At 41.0% G+C, this 17,220-nt stretch overlaps 1 protein-coding gene across 3 annotated transcripts in view; it reads left to right on the forward strand.

The window, feature by feature from the left end:
* Positions 1 to 2,950: 2,950 nt before the first annotated feature.
* The window catches only part of LOC311442035 (inter-alpha-trypsin inhibitor heavy chain H4-like), a 30,921-nt gene continuing 16,651 nt past the window's right edge, over positions 2,951 to 17,220 (forward strand). For all 3 annotated transcript variants that reach the window (XM_084530787.1, XM_084530785.1, XM_084530786.1), the window contains exons 1-17: positions 2,951 to 3,066; positions 4,977 to 5,137; positions 5,516 to 5,620; positions 6,231 to 6,393; positions 6,497 to 6,607; positions 6,692 to 6,820; positions 8,322 to 8,438; positions 9,021 to 9,189; positions 10,123 to 10,239; positions 11,667 to 11,848; positions 12,799 to 12,981; positions 13,612 to 13,751; positions 14,360 to 14,514; positions 15,032 to 15,064; positions 15,932 to 15,961; positions 16,581 to 16,634; positions 16,914 to 16,952. In XM_084530787.1, coding sequence (XP_084386913.1) covers positions 2,992 to 3,066; positions 4,977 to 5,137; positions 5,516 to 5,620; positions 6,231 to 6,393; positions 6,497 to 6,607; positions 6,692 to 6,820; positions 8,322 to 8,438; positions 9,021 to 9,189; positions 10,123 to 10,239; positions 11,667 to 11,848; positions 12,799 to 12,981; positions 13,612 to 13,751; positions 14,360 to 14,514; positions 15,032 to 15,064; positions 15,932 to 15,961; positions 16,581 to 16,634; positions 16,914 to 16,952 — 1,963 coding nt within the window. In that variant the 5' untranslated portion in view covers positions 2,951 to 2,991. The remainder of the gene's footprint in view (positions 3,067 to 4,976; positions 5,138 to 5,515; positions 5,621 to 6,230; positions 6,394 to 6,496; positions 6,608 to 6,691; positions 6,821 to 8,321; positions 8,439 to 9,020; positions 9,190 to 10,122; positions 10,240 to 11,666; positions 11,849 to 12,798; positions 12,982 to 13,611; positions 13,752 to 14,359; positions 14,515 to 15,031; positions 15,065 to 15,931; positions 15,962 to 16,580; positions 16,635 to 16,913; positions 16,953 to 17,220) is intronic.

Raw genomic sequence — 17,220 nt, forward strand, 5'->3', positions numbered from 1 at the left:
CTGTGCCCAGCACACCACCAGTATCAGCAAGGATGACTGCCATTAGGATTCATATAGAAACAGTAGGATGCCCGTATTGAAAACATCTCAGGATGCCTAAATCTGTGCAGCTCAAGCGGCTGTTCAACATTCATGTGATTGTATATAGGGGCACTAGAAAAGCAATGACAGATCCACTTAATTACAGCTAAACCTTTGGCTCTTAGGCCACTAAGTATAATATTCTACGCATTTTAAGGGCTTAAAGCATTACACAAGTTAAAGAAGTTAATCAAATGTAATTTTTCTCTCTAAAAATATACATGTTTACATGCCTTGCTATAAATGATACTGTATTTACAAGTAGCATACTTTGCCTGGAAGGAGCAAAGTGGTTGTTGTTGTTGCTTTTTTTTAATTTATTTAAAGCAGGAGCCTTTTAAGACCAGGCTGTGCTCAACAGACTCTTTTATGATGAACTTGAAAATTACTGCTGAAGTAGTAAATTAATGAGCCCTCCATTAGCAGTTTCTTCCCAAAAGGTCACTGGAAGCCTACTCTCCATGTAGGAGAGTAATGGCATCACCTACTATGAAGTTGTAAATGGAAAAAGGCTGTCAAAAAGCACTATGAAAAGGTGTTTGTTGTTGTTTTGTTGTTGTTTGTTTTTGTGTGTGTGGAAGGGTTGCAGGTCCAGTGGAGAAAGGGTTATCGGCCATCCTGGAGTTGTCAACATGGGGCAGATAGGCAGGGAAATCATGTTGGTGTGGGTAGGATCCAGCCTTCACCAGCTTGTGGCTGCAGGCAGAGTGGTCTTTCCAGAACACATGTCCCCACAGTGCCAGCCGATAGCATATTAACATATCTGTATTTGGATGTTCATAAAATCCATACTGGAACCAAGGCCTGTGCATGCGTAAGAGTTCATCTGAGCTCCAGAGGGATGTGATTTTTCCTCTCCTGGTGTTATTTCAAGATTTCGGAATATTTTGTTGTCTTGCACAGGGCTATGAATGAATAAATAAAGCCATCATAAAGGATATGGTTGGCCTTCTGGGCTGCAAGCACCCACTGCTGGCTCATGTCCAGCTTCTCATCCACCACAATCCCCAGGTCCTTCTCTGCAGGGCTGCTCTCAATGAGCTCTTCTCCCAGTCTGTCCTGTCTGGGATTGCCCCGACCCAGGTGCAGCACCCTGCACTTGGACTTGAACCTCATTAGGTTCATGCGGGCCCACTTCTCAAGCTCATCCAGGTCTCTCTGGATGGCATCCCTTCCTTCTGGTGTATCAACTGCACCACTCAGCTCAGTGTCACCTGCAAATTTGCTGAGTGTGCACTGTATCTATATCATTGATGAAGATAATGAAAAGCACCAGTCCCAAGACAGGCCCCTGAGGGACACTGCTCATCACTGCTCTCCAGCTGGACATAGAACCATTGGCTGCACCCAGAGAGTGGTGGTCATCGAGCCAAGTCCTTATCCACCAGATGGTCTGCCTTTCAAATCCATGTCTTTCAAATTTAGAGATTAGGATATCACGTGGGACTTTGTCAAAGTCCTTACAGAAATCCAAGTAGATGACATCATTTGGTCTTACCTTGTTGACTGATGCAATCACTTCATCGTAGAAAGCCTCCAGATTGCTCAGGCATGATTCACCCTTGGTGAAGCCATGCTGGCTCTCCCAGATCACCTCCTTGTCCTGCATGTGCCCACGTTTCATCTCAATTCCCCTTTATGTAGAGCTGAGGAAATAACCTTTTCAAATGGGTTCTCTCCTTCGTCTGTTTACCATATTGCCTAAAAAAAAATTACTGTCCCAAAATGTGTTTGAAATGCTTTGTGAAAGAGGCAGACATCACAACTACTCAGATGGAGAAATATCCTTGAAATAGTCATGCAAGATGTCTTTAGATGGGAAGCTACCTAAATGCCAATTGAGTGAGCAGATATTTTAGGAATTTTGTTAGTACAATGTTATATCCATGAGTATTTACATATAAAAATGTGGATGGAATTTATTTTTTCCAGGGCAACAAACCAACCATCAACCAACAAAAACTTTACAAGAACTGTTTGATGACCCACTTAGATAGCAACTTTATTATAAAATAAGAGGTAAAAACAGCCATTTCACTCCATTTACAGCTAAATTCAGGTGCAGAGCTCTCCCAGCACTAAACTTTTGTTTAAATAGCCCTGCTGGATGCCCAGGTGCAAGGCAACTTTGCAGAATCTGTGGTGGATGCACTGCAGCTGTGTTAGAGCTGAGGCCAGATGCACTCCTGTACACAGCTGCTGTTGCTAAGATTTTTGAAAAGCTCATGGCTTCTTTGTACACTTACATATGTTGCACGGTCTTAGCACCTCACTGCGGAGTCCAGGCTTGGTCTGATTACCTTTTGTCACTGCTTAGCTGAAAAAACAAACAATTGTCATTGTTATTTGTCAAGCAAGGCTTCTGGCTGGTTAAGAGACAGCAAAAAGGATGTTTCTATATAACTACTCAACATCTCTCATAGGCTGATTGGGCAAGACGGTACAAGGTTTGGAGAAGTCACCAGCTCACAAAATCTCATGTGGATGTCACATGTCTGGGCAGCCTCCAAATCTTGGAAGTGCTTGAGGTAATGTCAATTGCTCCTTTTTTTTTTTTTCTTTCTTTTTCTTTTTCCAAGTGACTGCTGGGCATGATAGAGAACCATGTATCCAAGAAGGCACAGACCTGTTCAGCTGCCTGTGGGATTTTACATGCCCCAGTAGAATCTCAGTTTAAACAGAAAGCACAAGGATTTCTTTGCTTTATGAAACGTTAAAATTCTAACATTCAACAGCAAAGACCGGTTGGAAAAAATAAGCTTTAACTGAGTCCAAGTTTTACGTATGTTTAACGTGTAAATATTATGTTTCTGTGTCTCTTCAAAGTCTACACAATATCCTCACATACAAGTTACTCATTAACTGATTAAGATAAACTGAGTTTTCATTTGAAAATCTGGTCTTTCCAAAATGGAGGAGAGAACGTTGCTCGCATTGATGATCTTTTCCTCACTTGTAGTATTAACAGAAACTATTGCTCAAAAGGTATTTGCTCTCTTTCTCTCTCTCTTTCTCTCCTTAACAATTTGTTGTTTGCTCATTTTGTGATCTGGTGGTATCGCTGTGACCAGGTGATGCAGAGATGCACCCATATAACATCGGGTGTGTTATGCTGTGAGTTGAGAACTTTGGGTCCCTTAAAGGCCTCTCTGTGTTTCTCTGGGCTGCTACTGTATAAGGATGGAGATGGAAATTTGCAGATTTCTGATCACTCTCTTTCCCTGTGCTGGAAAATACCCAGCTGAGGGATTGATGGTTCTCCCTTGAACACTGGGTGAGGTTTGGATCTTGACACAGAGGCGTTACAGCAGGACTGACTGCTGGCCATGGACTGTTGCAGTGCCGGGTGGTTTCTGATGGTGTTTAATATGGGATGGAAGAGAGCAGAGGCAGTTATTTGTACCTTACAGAACAGCAAACTAGGTTTTGGAACACCTCAGGGTATGTGTGGCTGCAGTCTCAGTTTAGAAAGTAAAGAAATGGAGGAAGCCTTCTAGCTGAAGGATTTTATTTCCATAGTGCCTATTGAGAGCAGTGTGAAATACAACCAAAATACAGACAAGGTCAGACCTTGTGGCTACTGCACGGGCCCTGCAAGAAGCCATAGGTGTGGTGCATGGGCCCATGGTGAGAGGCCACGAGCTGCTTCGTGCTGTGCTCAGGTGGACACATAGGGCTGCTCCTTGCCTGCTGCCTGCGCTGAGTGGTGCCCCTCACCGTGCTGCACCCCTCTGCTCCTTCGTGCTGGTCCCAGAGCACCAAGCAGAAACAGGGGTGCTGGGACACACCTGAAAAGCCTTTGGGAAAAGGTGTCCCCAGGAAGGACAGACCCCAGCGCAGGCAGGGAGGGGCACCTGAACTGCCAGGATTGGGAAATTGGTCTCTTGGCAAATATTTTTCTTTTTTATTCTGTAGTGTCAGCAGGCATCAGGAGATGGAGCCTGCTCTGCCAGTGTACAATGAAAAAAGGAACAGCTCTCTGTTACCTGTACAGCTGGCTGCGGCACTGTCTGTGGTCACCCTTGTATTGAGTTTAATGTGATTAAACTTCTGAATTTAGGCCAGTGCCGTAATTAAGAAGAGGTCAGCACTCCTTAAGTGGATGCTGTTAGTTGGGGAGCACAGGAGATGAATGATTAAAATAATTAAAGATCAATTAGCTATTCAGAAGATTTGTGACACTGGGACAGTAAAAATAGAAGTGTGGTAATCTGCTTTGCTACTGAGCTTTTTTTGTTTTAATAAGCTATTGGGCTGTTGATATCCAGATCAATCCTCTTTACTGTTGCTGCCAAAACACAGGACCTGCTTAGGGCAGGGCCTCGCTGCCTTTGAAGCAGAAATCCCATGTGCAGGAGGTTGCTTGCAGTAGCACAAGGAGGTGCTCCAGGCGCATCCCCATCCAGCTGCTCTGTGAGGTGTTCCCAGGTGACTCCGGCATGGTGTCCATCTCCCCCCAGCCCCTGGAAGCACCAAGCCAGCAGAAAGATGAGTGCTCAAAGGGCATCTCTGCTTGTGCAAACAACACGGGACAGGGGCCCCTCAGGGTTTCAGACCTGCTCAGTAGTTTGTGCCACCACAAGGCACCGGGATGGAAAACACGCAGCAAAGTCAACAGCTCAGAGAGCAAACAAATCATCATGTAAAAAGTTAGAGGGTCTCTTTCCATGGTCAAGCACTTGAAAAGGCATGTGGGTTTTTTTTTTTGAGGTTAATCTTAGGAGATGCATCAGAGTAACACAGCAACAGTTAATTATTTCATTGAACTTTTCCAGTAACCTCACCCAGGTAAGGGCTGTCTGGCAGAAAAGCAAACAAACAAACAAACTTTTGGAGCTGTTTCTGTTCAGCATGGGTTTTTTTTGTTTGTTTTGTGTTTTGTTTTGTTTTTCTAGCATGCTATTGAAATCTACAGCCTGCGTGTGAACTGCAGAGTCACATCACGATTCGCTCACACCGTCATCACCAGCAAAATCATCAACCGAGCTAATGAGTCTCGTGAGGCAACCTTTGAAGTGGAGCTACCCAAGACAGCCTTTATCACCAACTTCTCCATGTAGGACCAGCTCTTACCTGTGGTGTTAAAGAGGCAGCTCTGGGGGCTTAGTGGCGTTCACCCATCTTGTTAGGAGGTGCTAAGCACAACAGACAGAGAGCCAAGCTCAGGAATGCCCTGAATAAATGTTGGGGGGCAAAAAAAAGTAGGTGGCCAAGTAGAAAGAAGGTGACAAATGTGCTCAGTGGCAGTGGTTATGCTGCCCCAGCCCTCTGAGGCTCTGAGGAGGAGGGCTGTGTTTTGGTGGTGACTCTTGGTGTCCTCACAGACAGGGAGGGATGTGGGAGCTAACAGTTGAGGGACACAACGCATGGTGGTCCTCTTTCTTCCCCTGCATATTCCCTCTAATATTAATGATTTTTTATTGAAAACTTACAGGTCCATTGATGGCAAATTATACCCAGGAATAATAAAGGAGAAAGCATCTGCACAAAAGGAATACGATGCAGCAGTCTCACAGGGACAGAGCGCCGGCCTCGTGAAGTACGTTGCTGTTCTGAGGAAGGATGCTTCAGCACTCATCCCTGGCTTCTCGCTTAGCTGAGGGGCAGGTGAAGTCCTGCAGCCAGCCATCACTCAGGGAGGACAAATAGAAAAGCAGCTTTGGGTTCTCACTGGGAGGGACTGTTTATATAAACACACATATTATATGATTTATATCTGAACTTGCAACAGGCGGGAGTGAGAGGTGTCACTGTTTTGTGTTGCCCCGGGGCTTGCTGTCACACGGGAGCACCTTGCTGGGTTGAGCTGATGCTCGCCCACTGGGTCTGCTTCCCCACAAGCACAATGGCCATGGCACTCGAGCAGATGTCATGCATTAGGGGTATAGTTAACTTGTGCTTCCCATGCATGCAGTCCCAGTTCTGCCCAAACCCAGTCTGAGGCACAGAGAGATTTCTGCTCTGTTTTTAGCTTGGATAAGCAGCCCCTGTGGCACATGAAAGTATTGTATATACCTGAAATATAAGACATCTTCTCTATGACCAATGAGACAAACCGATAGTTTTTAATTTACTTATTCCATATGGCCATTTTTAGCATGCTTCATGAACTTTGCCCACTGCATGCAAAGCTTTGCTTTCCTCCCCAGAATCACAGGCAGAAAACTGGAGCAGTTCCACGTTTCTGTCAGCATTGCGGCTGCCAGCAAAGTCACTTTTGAGCTGGTGTATGAGGAGCTGCTGAAGCGGCGGCTGGGGCTGTTCGAGCTGCTGATCAAGGTCAGACCCCAGCAGCTGGTTAAACACTTCCAGGTGAGCTGCCTCAGAGAGGGCTGGGCTAGGAGCATCCCTGTGAATTTGGGGCTTGGCAGGGTTTCCTCCATGGCAATGACAAAGGCTTGTTCTTCACTCTCAGATTGATGTGCACATCTTTGAGCCCCAGGGCATACGCTTCTTGGAGACAGACAGCACCTTCATGACAAACGAGTTAAACGAGGCACTCACAAAAGTGCAGAATGAAACCAAGGTAGGGCAGCAGCTGCCAAACGTTAATGCTGGGGGCAGATTTAGGTTACATTGCTTTAAATCTTTTCTTTTCATTGCTTTTCAGGCTCATATTTTATTTAAGCCAACTGTGGATCAACAGAAGGTAAATCCCGAACTTGATGAAACCCTCCTCAATGGTGATTTCCTTGTGCGTTACGATGTTAAGCAAGTTGCCACTGCAGGTGATATACAGGTAAAAAAGAAATAGAAATAAAAATAAAAATCCTTTCCGATGATAGATAGGTCTGAATGTGAGGTGCAATCAGCAAAACAGCAACATATACTTTGAAACACCAACAGTAATAGGAAAGCTATTTTCATTAACACCGAGGCAGTGGGAACTGATGGTGATGTTAAGCAAACCCCTAGGGACACTGAACACACTGCAGGAATGGATCAGCCATGAAAAAGCAGTCAACTCAAATTCTGTTTCAATACCAAATATATATTCACATTGTATATATGTCTCTTTGCATTCTCTCTTTCTCCTTCTCTTTTATGTATTTATTTACAATTGATACAAGGTCATATGATTTGCAGCTTCTTGTAAATAAAGTTCAGAGGAATGTGATTTATACAACTATTAAAATGACTGCTTAGTTTTATTTTTTGTGACAACTGAGCTAAAGAGAGTAGGAACTTAAAAATACGTATGGACCAATGCGTATCCTAAGAAATACAGTACATTGCTTTCCATATTATTTCACTGATGAAGTGCACGTGAATGTGCAGAAAGCTGGCAGTCACGGCCATTGAGCAGAGCTGTGCGTGCAGGTGAGAATATGGAGGTAACGTAATATACAGTGACACATACAGTTTATATAACGTGAAAAAAACTTGAAATGTAGAAAATAATTAAATATTACTTTTGATTATATAGCAGCTGTTTTAGTCAAGTGGTTTCTGTGGTCAGGTGGATAATCTGTCTCGCTCCATTTGCAGCCTCCACCGCAAACCCTCCTTGTTAAAATCACTTTGCATGTTTGCCAGAATCGCTGCTGTATCCATTAGAGGGTCTGTCTGTCATCTCATTCAAAAGATTAAATTGATGTTAAGCTGAAAAAAATATATGTATTATTCAGTGACTTTCTTCCATTTTAACCTGTTCATATGCTTTGGAGGTAGATTCAAAACGTGGTAAAAAGGGATTAGTAGTAGATATTCCACCAACTCTCTTACCAGCAGCATCCATCACCAGTGCTGAAACCATGCCGTAACCTGAAATATGCATGTATGCATCTTTGCTCTGGGACACCTTTCACTTCCACTCATTTCTATTACCAAATTGCTTTTCCTTAATACCAAATTACTTTACCTCAACTACATGATAGCTATGGGTATGCCCTGAAGTGGTGGTCTTGGGATAAGTGAGTTGGGTTAAAATTTGGAGTGACACAGACCTCTTATATTTAATGTGATAATTAAAAAAAACACCTTGTCCATTAGCACAAAATAGGATCATTAAAATATAAAATATATTTGTGTATATATATTTTAGTAGTTCCTTTGTATATTCGTGTGTTGGGTTTTTTTTTGTTTGTTTGTTTTGTTTTTTTTTAGAAGAATAAAATGCTGACTATGGACCCCTCTTCTTGCCATGCCAGAATATTAAGAGGCAATGTTTTCTTATTAAGTTGCAATATTTATTTGTTTATGTATAATTTTATGCATGTTTTTACCTTTTGGTATTTCAGATTTTCAATGGGTATTTCGTGCATTACTTTGCACCCCAGGAAATGCCAGTGTTTCCCAAAAATGTCATCTTTGTTATAGACCGAAGTGGCTCTATGGCAGGCAGAAAAATTGAGCAGGTAACTTATTTGAGATACTGACCTCTGCTTGTATCAGGGACAGACACCAGCCTTTCAAGGAAGCAACTTTGTATTTCCCTTTTGAAACACATGTTGGTTTTGTACACAGCAAAATTTTCATAAATACATAAGTACTTGGAAATATATATGCACAGATGAAGGTTGTTAAAGTGCAACTCATGCCTGTTAAGGCTATTTTCGTTGCTATCATATCTTGAGGCAGAGAGCATTTTGCCTCCTTCCATCTTTGCCAAGTATTTCACTGATAATTTTGTTCTTCAATGAAGTTTAAAGAATTAATTTATTCATTTTTCCTTTATGGAAAACTGTGTACATAGATTTGCTGTAGAGCAGAATAGTCCTCTATAGCCATCTTGGGAATGTTTTTTGTGTGTTTGTAAGCCAGGGGAATTAGTCATTTCTGATGGTCTCAGCTGAAAGATGCTGTTAGGTCAAAACAGAGGCATGGGGCTGCACCTTGTATGCTGCCAATAATAAATCTCCTTATTGTGTTGCAAATTCACACCCAGTTTTGTTATCAAAGTAGAAATATTCAAAGTGGTTGTTTTCTCCTTGGAACAGACAAGGGAAGCTCTCTTGAAGATTCTGCAAGACCTCCGCCCTGAAGATCATTTCAGCTGCATCACATTTAACAACAAAGTGGTAGAGTGGAAGAGTGCTTTGCTGCAAGCCACTGCGGAGAATGTGGCGAGTGCTGCAGGATTTGTGCGAACTATTACTGCCAGAGGAGGTACCAGGCACCACCTAGACACCTGTGACCGCAAACACACACCCAACAGTGTACAAAATAGCACTTAGAAAAAAAGCATTACTTATGAATGATGAGTGGGATAGGAAAGCTGATTGTGGCAGAAGACTGATTGGTGGCTACCTGATGGTATGGATATACAGAGGGTTGGTTATGTCACATCTATGAACTATATAAGCCAGGAAGTTTTGTTTTAAATTTTTTTATGACAGAGATTTACAACAGAACACTTTTTTTTCTGCAGGAAAATGAAAATTCACTCAAACATTTCACAGCAATTTACTGTATTTTTTATTTTATTTTTTAATATCAAGGTCCCCTTGTAAAATAACAAAGTCATACTACTATGGCTCTTTCTGTGCACATTACTCCAAGTTATACTAAAGAAACAAAGTAGCCAAAAATGCAAGATGCATTTCAATTGCTACACCACACAGTGTACTTTATTTTCATTATTCATTTTCAGGAAGATCTAAAAAGCTTTTTCTCTCATTAATTTTACACTGTAAGTATTAATGTAGATTTTCTCATCCCAGGAGCTAGCACTGGTAAAGGTCACCTGTGCCTAGAGCTCTTTTCTTCAGCTTCTTGCATGAACCTAGGAGACATTTCTTCAACATGGGTTAACAGATGATGGTTTGCTTATTTAAGCACTTTTTATGGTTCTAGACACGTTTGTATTCCCCATGACATATGTGTGGAGAAGGCTCCCAAAAGATTGCTCCAGCATTGCCATTGCAATATAATATACTGTAATTAAACTAGAAGGCTAAACCCCTAAATCCTCACCTCTCTGAAGGATTGCTTCCTGCAGAAAACTTTAATCAACTTTGCAGGGACTCTGCAGATGCAGTGCACTGATTTCTTCGACTGATTTTCCTTTCCAGGTGAGTGATGCCTGCTTTCTCATTGCAGGCACAGATATCAATCATGCCCTGCTGACTGCTGTGAGCGTGCTGGATAAAGCCGAGAGGCTGCCGGAGCGGAGTGTCTCCATGATTATTTTGCTGACAGATGGTCAGCCCACATCCGGTAAGGAAATCCCAGCCTCAGTCCTCTCCACAACTTTTTAACTTTCACAATTGCATCCCGGTTGTTGTTAGACATAGTTTGTGTTTTTGAAGGGCTTGCTATAAGCAGGCTGTGCTGGATCCAGGTCTGTGCTGGGGAGAGGATTGGCTTCTCAGTTTATAAACTTGGAAATTTTGGAGGTACCCAGGCATGGCTGAAAAATGGAAGTAAAATACTTAGAGCTGAAAGGTGGAAATCTTGCTTATACTATGTACAGTTCCCTTTGAGAGGTATCATTTATAGTTCTTTGCTCTCCTTGCCTCAATCCTGAGATATTTTCAAGGTGCCTATTTTTTAGTGTTCTCTTCTGTGGCTAGCTCTTAACTATTAGTCAGCTGTGACATATCAAGCCAGGGGGGACAGGAGAGAAATATTTGGTTAATTAAACATTAACTCCCATTGCAACCGCACAAACATCACTAGTGCTGAATCAGAGGAGCTTGTCTAACTTCTTTGTGGCACCAGCATCCCTCCCAAGGCAGTAATATCATCTCAACTGTAAGCTCCCTAATGAGATCAGTCTGTCTTCCAGACTGAGTGATCTATGCTGCTTTGGATTTTTGTTTGTTTGTACTTCATTTGTTGGTCTTCTGTTTGTTTTGTGTGTTGTTTTTTTGTTGTTGTAGTTTTTGTTTTTAAATTAAACTTGGTGCAAGGTGCTGCCTGCTGAGCAGGGCCATGGTGAGTCCCAAATATCTTTGTAGTTCCACAAGTTTGCCAGAAATCAGATGGCAGTTGAGTGCCATACAGATACAGGCTATGTTACTGCATACACTTCAATTTTCCTTGGGAAAGCAGGCTGAAAGGGAATAGCTGAGCTGCTCCCACAACATTCTACATGCAGTTATGGTTTCTGCCTGAAAAGATGGGCAAAGATGCTCGCCATACAGGCTCTTTGAATGGGATAAGATGAAGGTATCACATGTAGTGCCCGAGAGAGAAGCACGGCTGTGTTGCTTTGCAATTTTTCTGATTTACACCATTAACCAATCTGTTATCCTCCAAATTCAGGCAGAATTTTTTTTGTGGATGGCACTTGTCTTCCCACTTAAGATCAAATATTTCCATCCTTTGTGATGTTAATTCATAATGTCTGTCCCTTACAGTCTGAACACCTCTTTGGTCCCTGTAATCTTGTTAAGCATTTTGCACTTAGCTGTAACAATGTGAGTTGAAGTAATTAGAATCATTAAGTGGGAGAATCAGATTCCAGCACTCAAAATCCAGAGTGGTGTTTCCATATCTAATTCAATTGACTGAATATTGTCCATATACCTAATATTTTATTCTGAATTCTTGTTAAGAGACAAGATGTCCTTTAAATCCCCTGCTATCTTTTTGTACTCTTAAAAAATAAAAATTACGGGTATGCTTTTGTTCAATCACAGGTGAGAGTAAAGTGGAAGTCATTCAAGAAAACATACAGAAAGCTGTCAATGGGAAATATGCCCTCTTCTGCCTCGGTTTTGGGTTTGATGTCAGCTACAATTTCCTGGAGAAAATGGCCCTAAGCAATGGGGGAATTGCACGTCGAATATATGAAAATGCTGATGCAGCCTTGCAGCTCCAGGTGAGGACTAAGGAATATGCCAGAAAAGCCATCTGTAAGCTATGGCTCCTGTCTAGCCCTGACAGCAAAACCCCAGATCTTCTGAGACAAGAAGTTGGTTTTGAGTTTATCTGCTAATCTTGGGGAAGGAGGAAGACAATATCAATTTGGGGGTATCTGAGGGTTTGCACTCTAATCGTGACTCAACATTGACATCTTCCCCAAATTAGCTAGCATTTGGACAAACCTGCAAATTCAGTTTTTTCATCTCTACAAATAGACAAAATGTCCAGTGGAAGTGATTGTGACAAAACTTTGGTTCTTGGGTCCAATTTCAAACCACTCGAAGTGCTAGTGGGTGCTGTTTGTCACAGTTTCCCAGAAGGCAGCAGGTAGCTTGAGGCACCTCTTGGCAAACTGATCCCTGCAGCACCACCTGCTTGGGATGTTCCTGCCCATTTGGAGAAGGGATGTTAACTCTAGGGCTGTTCTCTTTTGGGTAGCTCATTTCTGCCCATTTTTGCTGGATGCACAGAGCACAAGGATTCACCAAATGCCTGCCCCATCCAGTGAAGAAGAAAGAGAGAGGTTAAACCTCAGGGCTAGTCAACTTTAAAATAAAATAAAATAAAATAAAATAAAATAAAATAAAATAAGAGAGAGAGAGAAGACATTTAACTTGGTGGGACAGTGATAACAGGGAAACAGGGATGCTGCTTGGGTACTTGATTTGCCATGGGAAATCCAACTTCTGTGGTATCACCAGCCTGACTGGAGAAAGTGTGCAGAACATGGAGAAAAAATACTCTTATTTCAAGGTTTACAGCTGTCTCACACAAGCAGCTGCTGCCCACTTCTACTGAAAGAAAAAGCTTTCCTCCCTTCTTTTTAAGGAGTTTTTAGATATTCAACAAATTTCTTTGCTTAATTTTGCCTTCATTTGTTCTTTCTCTCTTTGTGTTTTTCTTTAGGGCTTTTACCAAGAGGTGGCTACTCCAATACTAATGAAAATTGAAATGCAGTATCCAGACAATGCTGTTGAGGGGTTAACCAAGAACAATTTTAAGCTGTTTTTTGAGGGATCTGAAATCATAGTGTCTGGAAAAATTAGCAATGAGCTTGATCTTTTGCCAGTGGAAATTAAAGCTCAGTCAGTAAGTGTTGAGCTTGGTAACCATGAAAAATGTATTGTCTCCATGCTGTCTTTTATAGTGAAGTAGGAGACTTCAAGAAGTCTTTTGTGTCCAATATATGTTCTTTACATTTGGACATATAGCTGTTTTTCCATTCTAGGAGAATTAAAAGTCTTTTCCTCTCCTAAATCTGCTACTAAAGAAGAAGGAAAAAAAGAGTGGGGAGGAGGGGGGAAGAAGATCCACAAATAAGCAAACAATAATTTAATCCTTTCCAAAACATAATATTTTGGCCTTTCAAACATGTTTTTTTGTTGTTGTTTTGTTTTTGTTTGTTTGTTTTCTTTAGGAAAATTGCTTGTGTTTTTAGAATGGAGAAGGAAACATACATTTTTAATTTCCAAAAATGTTCAAATGGAGCCATTTCATAACTCCTTCTTTCAAACTTTGTTTGAGTCCAAAAATGTATATCCAAAATATGTGCTGCTTTGGTGGCTTGGGGTTGCTATTTCCAGAGGGAAAACAGCTTGCTGAAAACTTTTTGAGGAATAAAAAGGCACTTGAGTCCTGAATAATGCTCTTTTAAGTCTAATAAGGTAACTGTAAAAGAAGTCTGGAGCTGTTCTGATGGTCAGTTTTCTCCCACTGTAGCATACTAGTGACTTGACTCTTAAAGAAGAAGCAAATGTCAAAGAGAAGGAGCAAGTATTTCAAAGTAGAAATTACATCTTTGGAAATTTCATCGAGAGACTGTGGGCTTACTTAACCATTCAACAACTTCTAGAAAAATCGTAAGCTATTTTCAAAGTTTTGTATTGAATTACAAACTTTTAACTTCTTTAAGCACTCTGCAAATTCCTTATTTGCAAATTATACAACGGGAAAGCACAACAAAACAAATATTTCTGGATATAATAATAAAAAATATAGTTTACCAGAAGAATACCACATTAGTGCATGAGGAATGTGAGGTGCTTTTCAGTTTATTATAGGATTGTATCATCAAATAAGTGTATATATGAAAACAAAGAATAGTTTATATTACTATGAAATGTATTTTAATTGTATGGATTTCATTGAGTATTGCATCCAGCAATACTGTCTATAGATAAAGGAAAGAAAATAGCTAGTAAAAAGAACGGTAATCGTGTCTGTAAGACATTTCATAGATCAAGTACTTAATATTTTTAATCCATCTGAAACATATATAGACTCCAGTGTTTTAAACAGCTAAGCATCTCCATAATCTCAAGCAAGTAATAGCTGAGTTATCTCAATAGGAGTACTCACCATTTGATCATAAAAAATATTTAAGACATAGGTAATATGAATACAAATCTGTGGACCTCCTGCTCATAGACTTTGTATATGATTTCTTCATCATTAACGCAGACTTTAGTATTTCAGCCCAAGAAGAGCAGCAGAAAGCCTTGGAGGCACGAGCCTTGGAGCTGTCTCTGCAGTATGGCTTTGTTACACCCCTCACTTCAATGGTGGTCACCAAACCCACTGGCCAGCAGCAAGCCGAGCTAGCAAACAAACCCACTGAAGCTGGTAAATGGGTGTTGAACAGTCCCCTGGGAATGTGTGGTTGTTGATGATGATTTACTGTGGACCCCCAACACAGTTTCATTCTGTAGGGGTGTGGCAGGGTAATATGCCGCAATGAAGACAGGAGTTTAAGGATTGGCCTCCTTTAGAAATTAGACATGGAGGACTTTTCCTAAAAAAAGTGTCATAGTGAAACAGACACTACTATTGAAATAGGAAATAATTTGTTGAAATATAAATTAGAAATAATTTAACAGTTATTACACGGCATTCCCTTCCATTGGAAAGGATATTCTAAGCTTTTGCCTGGGGCAATAAAGTGGGAAAATGAATGCAGAGGAGGAAAGCAAGCTAACTCTAGGAATATTGCGTGTGCTACATCTACCCTTCTTTCAACAAAAATAAACTCTCTTCACCTGCAGCTCCAACACCCACTTCTCCCAGTTTTCTGTTTTGTACGTGGATAAAATAATTTACTGTTGACTGTATGACACTAATCTGTTTCTCTTCCTTGTGTTAGACAATGAGAAGCCCAGCAGCTTTCCAGTAGGAGGTAAATGCTTTCTGCTTTTCCAATACATGTTTCCGTAGTAGTCTCTAAAGACAAAAATAGGTCACAGTACTTGTTCCATAAAGGGGAGTATCTGAGATTGGGAAAAATATGTGGAGATTGTGTAAGCAATGACTGGCAAACTCTGTCCAGGGCTTGGGTGGATAACCTGATCCAAGGGAGAAAATCTTCCAGTCAGAATGTCTCAAAGGCCAAAATTGTCTTGACTCAAGGAAAAGCAGTTCTTCAAGTGAACAACGCTAATTATGTTTTCTGCTTCTTCCTATCATGTGTGAAGCATCTGTCCAAAAATTAAGCTCCAGATATTTTGGAAAGACTCACAAGAATAATTTAGGTATCTTTTTTCTGGTTTTGGAAATAATAAAGTTACTTGAATAATAATGTAAAACTTCTAGCATTATCAATCCCATAATCTCAACTATGATAACACATCATAATAGCAATGCTTTTATAGGTAGAGTCCTCCTTTTCCTCTAGTTCTTTCAGGGAAATGCATTAAAGGAATTAAAACACTGCCCCATTCTCTGAAGGATGCATGTTTCAAAGAGGTACCTCTTAAACAGAGGTACTGTTTAAGAACAGCAAGCTTATTAAACTGCATCACAAAGGGGACCAACACATGGAGCTCTGTGCTGCCCTTCCCTCAAAGGAGTTTTTGGTCTGTTTCCATTGCTTGACTGGGATAATTTTGTAGGGATCAGTGCCCATGTTCTGTGGACTTTGTTAGTACAGATAATTTGCTTACAGATGAAGCTAGAGAATTACATGTTTGATTTCTGAAATGCTTTGTAAGATGTGTAATACAATCATGAACGAAATATGGGTACTCTTTTTTTTTTCTTTCTTCAGATGCTTATAGAATGAGTGTACCACTTCCTAGTAAGTTCTCCTCTTTGTTTTTTTTGTTTGTTTGTTTGTTTTAAATTAAGAAAAAAATTATAAACTTCATTTCATATGCAACATTACATTATCAAATGCGTTTTGATTGTGGATGTCTGCTTGGAATACTATGTATATAGTGTGTGTGTGTGTGTATATATTTGCATGTATTTCAGTCCACAGATATTTTACAATGAACTATAAAATCTTGAAAACAATCTTGGTACCTCTTCAGAAAACAATATTTAAACCTCTTGAAGATACAGGTGAAAGTTCTCAAACAGCACGTGTTAGTAAGCTGAAGGAAGTGTGGCTTGGTTTAAAAAAATAAATCCATAGACATGAGGTTTGCTGGGCAAAGCTAACATGGGCACTGCCGTCTACATGCTAACAATACACGTCCTGCAAAGAGCAGATGCTGGGCACTGCAGAGACAGCTGCTTTGTGAGGGTCCCTGTAAATGCAGAGAGGACAGGACAATGCCCACTGTGTTGTCTCCATGTGTATGCAAAAAAGCCAGTGGGTAGCCAGCAGGAAGAATTCACTGCTTTAGAAGTAGGGAGGGAGATGAAGGGCACCACCCCAAGCCAAGGAGTCATTGGAAAACCTTTTCTTTCAGGTCGATGGCGCTCTGAGCTCCAGTCTGGCAGTAATAAGAAGCTGTTTCCATCAGGTTGTTTTCAGTTGTACGCGAGAGGAGCGGGGTGGGTGCGCTGGGAGCGCAGTGGGGGTTCACCAGGCATGGCCCAGCAGCAAGGCAGAGCATAAAAGCAATTAGCAATGAAAATGCTGTGCTTTTTGTTCCCGTTGGGGCATCTTGGTTTAAGCAAGGTGCTCTGTAGGATCATTCTCTGCCAAAAAGGCTTCTGCCTTGCTGTTCTGCCTGGTTAATTAGCTGAGCTAGAGAAAAAATGTTTCTTTAAACTGTTCTTGCTAATTTTAAGTATTTCAGTTGGCAGGCTAAGCAAACAAGTGAGACCGGCAGCTCATAGTAAGTAATACACAGAGCAGTCCCATTTTAATAATTAATACAACTGTAACATACAGTTTTTCATGGGTTAATGTTTTGTTTTGTTTTGCTTTGTTTTTCTGACTGTATCAATTGCTATAAGAAAACTCTTTAACTCTTCCTTCGCTGATTCTTTCCACAGAAGCATAAAGTGTCCCTGTATCCAACAAGAAAGCCTTTCTGGCTTGATGATAAAAACAAGAACAGAATTGTGGTGTAAAAGACCTTTAGTCACAGCTTTTTTGAGGGA

Source organism: Aythya ferina (genome assembly GCF_964211825.1).
Source record: "Aythya ferina genome assembly, chromosome: 10".
Lineage (NCBI taxonomy): Eukaryota > Metazoa > Chordata > Aves > Anseriformes > Anatidae > Aythya > Aythya ferina.